Raw genomic sequence first — 7,763 nt, forward strand, 5'->3', positions numbered from 1 at the left:
CCTTAGTACGTGCCTATGCTCCCAGTGTGTCACTTTGCCATCCTTACAATTGTGGATATCTCAAAGCTAAGTTGGAGGGAAAGAGAGGCATGTTCATGACTTACTCCTTGTGCTACTAAGAACTCATGGCTACAGTTTTCTCATATGGGACAAATTTCAAAATGCCATCTTATCATAGATTGGCATTGTAAACGTAAGGAAATGTGCTTAAAGAATTGCGGTTTCGTTCAAGCTCCTTTACATGCATTGGGAAGATTGGAGGAACTTATCATACCTTTGCCATAACCTTTGAGAGCAACAATTGTATCCCTTTAAAAGAGTTAGGAACAAAGGCACCTACTATTCACACAAGATTTGTGGCAATGGAAGAATTTGAGGAGGGGATCGTCACTTGGAAATAATTTAATCACACGAGGGGGAGTTAGATTATGCCCTGATTTTGATTGAGAAAGACAAAGAAGAGGCCCTTTCACTCAATTTGAGGAAGGGATGTGCTATTCCAATATAAGGTGAGAATGCGGTGAGAATGCAACTTCGAGGTGGTGGTAGGCTTAATTTCATCACAATAATGAGGGTTGATTCAATGATATTTATGCTGAGGATCTGTGACCTTGATGGGGACAGAGATCCTAACACTATCAAGCTGACTAGTCGAGTGGGATGGACAGAGAAGACATCAAACTCTCCTTGCTTCGCGCAGTGCGACGGAAGGGAGAGAGAGGGCCACCACTGAAGAAGCAATTGTTAAAGTAGGGATTGATTAGGAACCTCACCCCTAATAAAATAGAAGGGAGCTAAATTAAAATATTGCAAGGGGGAAGGGATTCGGTTAGGAGGCTAAATCACAATTAGGAAGGTAATGAAGGTTAAAAAAGCGAGTTCTAGAAAGGGGAGGGGGGGGGGGGAGCGGCCAAAATAGGCAAGGGTGAAAGTTAGGGGGGCCAAAATAGGCAAGGGTGAAAGTTAGTGGGACCGCCAAATGTGTGGGGAAGGGTGAAAGTTAGGGGGGCCAAAATAGGCAAGGGTGAAAGTTAGTGGGACCGCCAAATGTGTGGGGTAGGGTGGCGCGTCGTCTTCTCAAGCTTTTTCTGGAGCTTCTGGCTATGGCGATGGCAATCCATCTCAGAGCATGTCTGGCTATGGCGATGGCCGCACAACAACGCCGTCTCCCCTGACGTCTTTCGGACGACCTCGAAATCCTCCCGGTACCGTCACAGAAAGCACGCTGCACACCATATTGGATTCCGCATCAAGCAGCACTACGCGTCGCGCGCTTTACTATACAGAGAAGATGATCAGGGATCATCGCGCATTTCCAAAAGAGCCTGCTCGTTCGGCCACGTTGGAGAGGAAAAAGCTTTGGAGGAGCATCGTGTGGTCCTTCGATCCATGGAGAAACTTGAAAGGAGATCAATCGGAGATGAATCGGCAATGAATCGATGGGGAGGATGATGAGCGGATGGAATCAGCTACGACCGGGGAAGGGAGATTGATCCTGGTTTGTGCATCAGCAGAGGGACCCTTGCCACCAAAGGTCGGTTGTGCTGCTGCTCCTGTTGCTGCTATTGCTGCTGTTGTGTTGTCAGATTTGCACATTACCCGGCGAGTGGACGAATCACGGAACCAGACCAGAGAGGGAGAAGGAGACGAAGAAGATCCGTCACAGCTCCAACAAGATCAGGTGTGTTGCCTTGACAAACCTCGCTTTCATCACCGTCCTCGCTTTTTATTAGCTTCTTCCGTTCCTCCATAGCCATCTCCTCCGAAGAATCCTTGCAACATTCTGCTAGAAACGCTCCCCTTTCTCCTGATTTGCATAGCATTTTCCCAGAATCGCCATAGCCGCATCCTTCGCACAACATCCTTGCCGCAAACTCGCCCATTTCTGAAACATTATTGCCACAAACGCTTCCTTTTCGCTGGATTTCATGCATTTTTCCCATTAACGCTTCCGTTCTCACTGGATTGCATGCCATTTTGCCACAAACTCTGGATTGCAAGCAAGCAAACACCGTGCAGCGTTTGCATCGACATCTCCACCTCTGGTGCTTGCCTTTACCCCCTCCCTTGCATCCTTCTCTCTCCCCTTTCCCTTATCCTTTCCTTTTGCTCGCTCGCTCCGTCACATTTCGCCGTCCCCTGCCTCGTTTTAGTTAGTTGCAGCTGTCGCATTTTGTCGTTTTCAGTAGGTGCCATCTCATTTCCACCGAACTTATATCGAGCTCCATTTCTATAGCTTCAATCGTTGGCATTCGTCCTTCACGTTCCATTTAACTATCATTTGAACGCGTTTGATTACCTAAGCGCCGCCTTGTATATCCCCGCAAAGATCCTGATTCCGGTTGTTGCATTCCTACCGCCGCTCCTGTTGCAGAGGAACGGACACGACTCCCGTTGATAGTTCTTTGCGTGACTTTGCGATGAGGGGAAGAGTATCGCAGGTATGGCCGGTTATTGCGCTGTGCGCCTTTTATGTCGTGTGGGCGACACAGTATCGGCAGGTGCACGGACTCGGGGTGAATTGGGGAACTCAGGCCTCGCATCCCCTGCCTCCTGCAACGGTCGTGCAGATGCTAAAGGCCAACAACATACAACGCGTCAAGCTCTTTGATGCAAACAGCAGCGTTGTGAATGCGCTCGCAAACTCGGGTATAAAGGTGACGGTGGCTATTCCCAACGATTTGCTGCTCAGCATGACAGATCCAGCTCAAGCACAAACGTGGGTGCAAAACAATGTCGTGCGCTACCTTTATTCAGGCGGAACGAGCATTGAGTACGTGCGAGGAACCTCATTCTTGTTCTTCTTCTAAAATTCTCGTATCAGTCGAGGTTGCGTTAGTTTACTGTTCTATCTTATGAGTTGCTTCAAGCTATGTTTCATCCTTATAGTCTTAATTTCTGTGAAGCAATTCATTCATTTTACTTCAATTCGTTGCAAGGCATTTCCGTCTTACCATCCTGTTACCAGCGACGCTCGCAGTCAGCGCACGTCTCTCGCGTATAGTGTTGTCTTCTATGGCACAATTGTCTCTTCTCCAATCCTATGCTTTGCTATGGCTGCAGATACGTAGCTGTCGGGAACGAACCGTTTTTGGAAACTTACAACGGAACGTACACAAATACAACATATCCTGCGCTAGTCAATATTCAGAAAGCTCTAAACCAAGCAAACTTGGGAGAACAGGTTAAGGCCACCGTGCCTTTGAATCTTGACATTCTCTCAATTTCTTCCGTACCTTCTGGTACCCGATTCAGGTCTGGCATAGCAGACATCATGACTCAGATTGTTGAATGGCTAAATAGTAGCAACGCCCCCTTCATGGTCAACATATATCCCTTCATAAGCCTGTACAATGACAAGAATTTCCCAGTTGATTATGCGTTTTTTGATGGTACTACTTCTCCGTTACAAGACGGACAATACACCTACGAAAATGTATTTGATGCTAGCTACGATTCTCTGGTAGCTGCTTTAACTGCTGCAGGGTATGGTAGCATGAATATAATACTGGGAGAGATAGGGTGGCCCACAGATGGCGATGTCAGCGCTAACCCCAACTATGCAAAGAAGTTTAATCAAGGCTTTCTTAATCATATTTTAAGTAACGTGGGTACTCCCCGTCGCCCCAATATAGCCATTCCCTTTTATCTGTTCAGCCTAATCGACGAGGACGCAAAAAGCATAGCGCCTGGGAATTTTGAGCGACATTGGGGAATCTTCCAGTATGATGGAACACCGAAGTATGCTCTTTCTCTTACTGGCGCAAATGGACAAAATCTTGTTCAAGCCTCGGGTGTGGTTTACATGACGGAACAGTGGTGCGTCTTGAACCCAAACGCTGGTGACATGTCCAGTCTACCCAATAGTATTACTTACGCCTGTACATATTCTGACTGCACATCTCTTGGTTTTGGCTGCTCTTGCAATCCTTATCTGGATACAAATGGAAACGCTTCTTATGCATTCAACCAGTATTTTCAAAGACAGAGTCAAGGGCTAGGCACATGTGATTTCGATGGTCTTGCGCAGATAACAACTACAAATCCATCAAAAAACACTTGTGATTTCATAGTGCAAATTGCTTATGCATCTGCTGCTCCTTATAACACTTGGAAGTGGCCATCAGCTTTATTGTTGGTTGTCGTGGCCTTCAGTCACTTCTTTCTGTACTTGGAATAAATGCAAAGGTTGTAGATTTTTTGATGTAGCCTCAAAAAGGTGATGCCTCCTCTTTTTGGATTAGGTTCTCCAAGTGGGTAATTTGTTACAGTGACTCCTGCGCTGAAAAGGAAAGACTCCAGGTCCTGAAACAGGTCAGCAAGCGCAAATTAGATATTTCCGAGCACCTGTTTGAATCCACGAAATTCTAATCAGAAGATTTTGAAAAGGTCATCCGAACCGACTCCCGATGCACCTATGGTGTCAACCCTCCTGGATTGTACCGTTCCCCCTTTGAGTTTCAGGTATGTGCCGTTGAGAAAGACGGTTCGAGCTCTCTTTCAAGAGGGTCAATATTACTCAGTTCCAGAGTTATTTTACTTGATCCTCATATGTGGGTTTATGCTGTAGCTTTCAATACACATTGTCTTTGAACATTAGAATTAATACTGCAGTCTAGTCTTTGTTTTGCCATTGCTGCTATTCGCTGAAGGAAAGAGTGAAGTATTCAATAACTCAAATTTTATCTCGGATTTAATTTGGTCTAAGTGTACTTTTCTAACCTATCTTTTCGGCTTTGATAACATGTAATCCATCCTTATTCTTAAGAAGGAATTGAACTTCATTGCTTAGCACAAAACATCCTTTTGTAGGACCCGGTCTGCAGCTCCCACATTTCTTACTTGAGGATTTTGTGTGTGTGTGTGTGAGAGAGAGAGAGAGAGAGAGAGAGAGAGAGATTAGCATCTTTGAAAAGCCAAAGGGACATATGAGATCAAATCAGAAAGATATCCTGTTCTTGCGACCTTAAACTGTGTCTCTAACTAAGTTGGAGGCCTCTTGAGTCTGCGTCTACGTTTGATTATATACAAAGAGGGCATCTGACTCATGTCTAGGAATCGCTGGGAAAACAAAAAAATGGTATCGGCTTCTGATCTCATAGTATCTGAAGCACATCATGAGTACATGCTCTTGAGTCTCCACATCTTACATATGGCATGGAATACATCATCTCATAATCTTATTGTGATTTTGTGGCATGATCTCCAAAGCTGGCCCATGGCTATCCGTATTGCATGGACTATGCACAAAAAGAACCTTCTTTTAGAAACTCTGACATACAAATTAAGCAATCCGTGACACGCTGAAGTGAAGGGTGCTGGCCATCCTGCAGCCCACTTCTCAGGGTCTCAGCTCACTGCCTTGAGTACCTCGGGTGCGGGCGCCAATAGCCGGCAGGTATACAACCATCAATCCATGAAAATGTAGGACGCTCCTGCAGGCCAAGCCTTGCAGAAGTGCTCATGCAATGACATGCCTTTCGGACTGGGAAACAGCAGAAGGTTTAGGTGGCTATAGCAGAGCAGGTCTGCAGACTGCAGAGAGCAGTCAGGTGAGTGCAGGGGCAGGTCAGGCCAATAGGTGCCTGCCACATGGCAGCAAGTTGGCTGTCTGCAGGAGCAAAGACTGGGTTGGCCCAGTCTGGGATCTGCTGGTTGGGTATACCCTCGAAAGTTTGGTCATTTCAGAGGGCAAACAGCCCAATATAAAGGGCCCATTGGGGGCCTTGCAAAGGTATTCTGGAGCCTCACAATTGGCTGCACGCTGGAGCAGCAGGGAGGTCAGGGATCTGGGTCTACAGTACCTCATACAGTAGCTGCAGACAGGAGCAGCAAGGAGGTTAACGATCAGTACAAGAGTAGTACCTCACCATAGGCTGCAGTACAGAGCAGCAAGGAGATCTGTTAGAGAAATATCTGAGAAGTCCCATGGAAGCTCTACAGGAGCACACAGACTGGCAGTTGGAGGTGCCAGGAGGAAGAAGGCAGTTCTGAGGGGTCCACATCTATTTAGTGCCCTATCTGCTAGATGGTGCACACTAAGCACACCTTTTGTACAAGGTTTGTTTCATCTTTGGAGCAATACTTATTTACTGTTTCTATGGTTCATTATCTGTGTTCGTATCTATCTCTATCTACATGGGTGTGCACAAAGGAAAAGAGTAAGATCTCAATTAAGCATTGTGTGTTTCTTGGGCTAGTTTTCTATACCAAGCTTTTGTTGCAGGGTTTTTGGCTGCACAAGCAACTTCCACGTCTTTTTTCTAACTAGATATCAGTAGACCTGAGGAAGAACCACAATTTCAAGGAGCTTGGAGGTGAGAACCTTTGGAAGGAGACCTCAGTTCATGTTTGTGGAAATCATATTCTATGACTCAATTTAAGTTTGTCGAAATCGTATCCTACGTCTAAAAGATAGGTATCTTTTGTGAGAAGGAGGGTGATCAAGAGTCAGACAGACGTACCTTCGTGAAGGATTTCTTGTGGTTGTGTCAGTTGCATCTGGCTTGAGTTTGTTCTATGAACCTCAACTCAATGACAATACATGCGTTGATTCCAAATTTTGGAGAAGCGCGCAAGCTGGATGGGGATAACTTTCCTATCTGGAATGTGAAGCTGTGGTGCCACTTAGTGGCAAGGAAGTTATGGAAGATAACAAAGGGAGGAGATGTGATTCCACACATTGAGTTGCAACATGCTTTGAAGGGGAAGCATCGGACATCCTAAGGACCTCTATGATACGTCAAGGATCTTGGACCTCAACGGTACGGGACTACCTTATGAAACTGAGGATCTTGAGAAATCAACCAAGTGCAGTTGGTCTTAAGGTGGACACGATTCAGTTGCCCATGCTCATGCTCACATGTTGTCGAGGAACTTTAGGACCTTTATAACCAACATTACTTTGGAAAGGTCAAAGCTGCTCACCTTTGAGGGCTGGCCATGTTGATGGCAAGCAACAACAAGAAAAATGATAAATCCGAGGATATGAGGACTCTTCTAGTGGAGGAAGTGAACAAAAGAAGAAATGCTTCTATTGTGACCAATAAAGACATTATGCAAGGGACCAGAGAAAGAAGAAGGTTGATCAGAAGAAGAGGAAGGAGTCCAACCAGCAGAAAAGTAGGAACAAAAATAGGAGAGCTCTCTTGTTAAGATCGGTTTAGGTGGAGTTGTTCTTATGTTTTCATCAGCGAGAGATGGTCTGATAAACTAGAGGGACAAGAGGCCTTTGTGAAGGTGGAGGAAATTTTTTTTTGAGAACAAGGCTGACTCTTGTATAAGGGAGGTGTATTGGGAGAGACTTAGAGGTTTAAAGAGAAAGGAGTACAGGGGCAACGAAGATGGGACTAGGTTACACAGGGGAGGTACCTAGTTTGTTTTCAAAGCAAACAACCAAATGGGTGGATCCAGCGGTAATAGTCCTTATGTTTGACATCATTGAGAGAGGTTCTAATCATGTAGATGGACAAGAGGCCTTTGGAGAGGCTTCTAGGATCAAAGTCAGAAGAGTACAGGGGCACTGAAGATGGTATTTTGGGGTTACATATGGATACTGTGGGTGACTTTGGGAGGTACCTAGTTTGTTTTCAAAGCAAACAACCAAAAGGGTGGATCTAGCGGGGTGTATATCCTTTGTGTATCTGTATCTGCATCTGCATCAACGAGTAGGTGTTGGCCCACAGTGGGTTAGTGAGAGGGGTTGTTGGGATTAGTATGGTCACCTCCTCACCTGTGAGCCCCCAAATGAGGAGATGGTGGAG

The 7,763-nt window shown here is 45.7% G+C and overlaps 1 protein-coding gene across 4 annotated transcripts; it reads left to right on the top strand.

Annotated features, from left to right (window-relative positions):
• Nucleotides 1-1,305: 1,305 nt before the first annotated feature.
• LOC147886389 (glucan endo-1,3-beta-glucosidase 8-like) lies at nucleotides 1,306-4,673 on the top strand. Of its 4 annotated transcripts, none has more exons than XR_015543300.1 (4): nucleotides 1,306-1,681; nucleotides 2,375-2,773; nucleotides 3,064-4,314; nucleotides 4,390-4,673. XR_015543300.1 is itself a non-coding variant. In XM_087395424.1 (4 exons), exons 2-3 carry the CDS (start codon nucleotides 2,421-2,423, stop codon nucleotides 4,178-4,180), a joined length of 1,470 nt encoding a protein of 489 aa, XP_087251550.1. In that variant the 5' UTR covers nucleotides 1,306-1,681; nucleotides 2,375-2,420; the 3' UTR covers nucleotides 4,181-4,229; nucleotides 4,486-4,672. The 4 variants fall into 4 exon arrangements, 3 of the variants coding, with proteins under 3 accessions (XP_087251550.1, XP_087251548.1, XP_087251549.1); XM_087395424.1 differs by having other exon boundaries at nucleotides 3,064-4,229; nucleotides 4,486-4,672; XM_087395422.1 differs by having other exon boundaries at nucleotides 3,064-4,673.
• Nucleotides 4,674-7,763: the final 3,090 nt, after the last annotated feature.

The sequence above is a fragment of the Dipteris shenzhenensis genome, chromosome 24, assembly GCF_047967505.1.
Source record: "Dipteris shenzhenensis isolate YYH24624 ecotype China chromosome 24, Dip_SZ_1.0, whole genome shotgun sequence".
NCBI classification, from domain to species: domain Eukaryota; kingdom Viridiplantae; phylum Streptophyta; class Polypodiopsida; order Gleicheniales; family Dipteridaceae; genus Dipteris; species Dipteris shenzhenensis.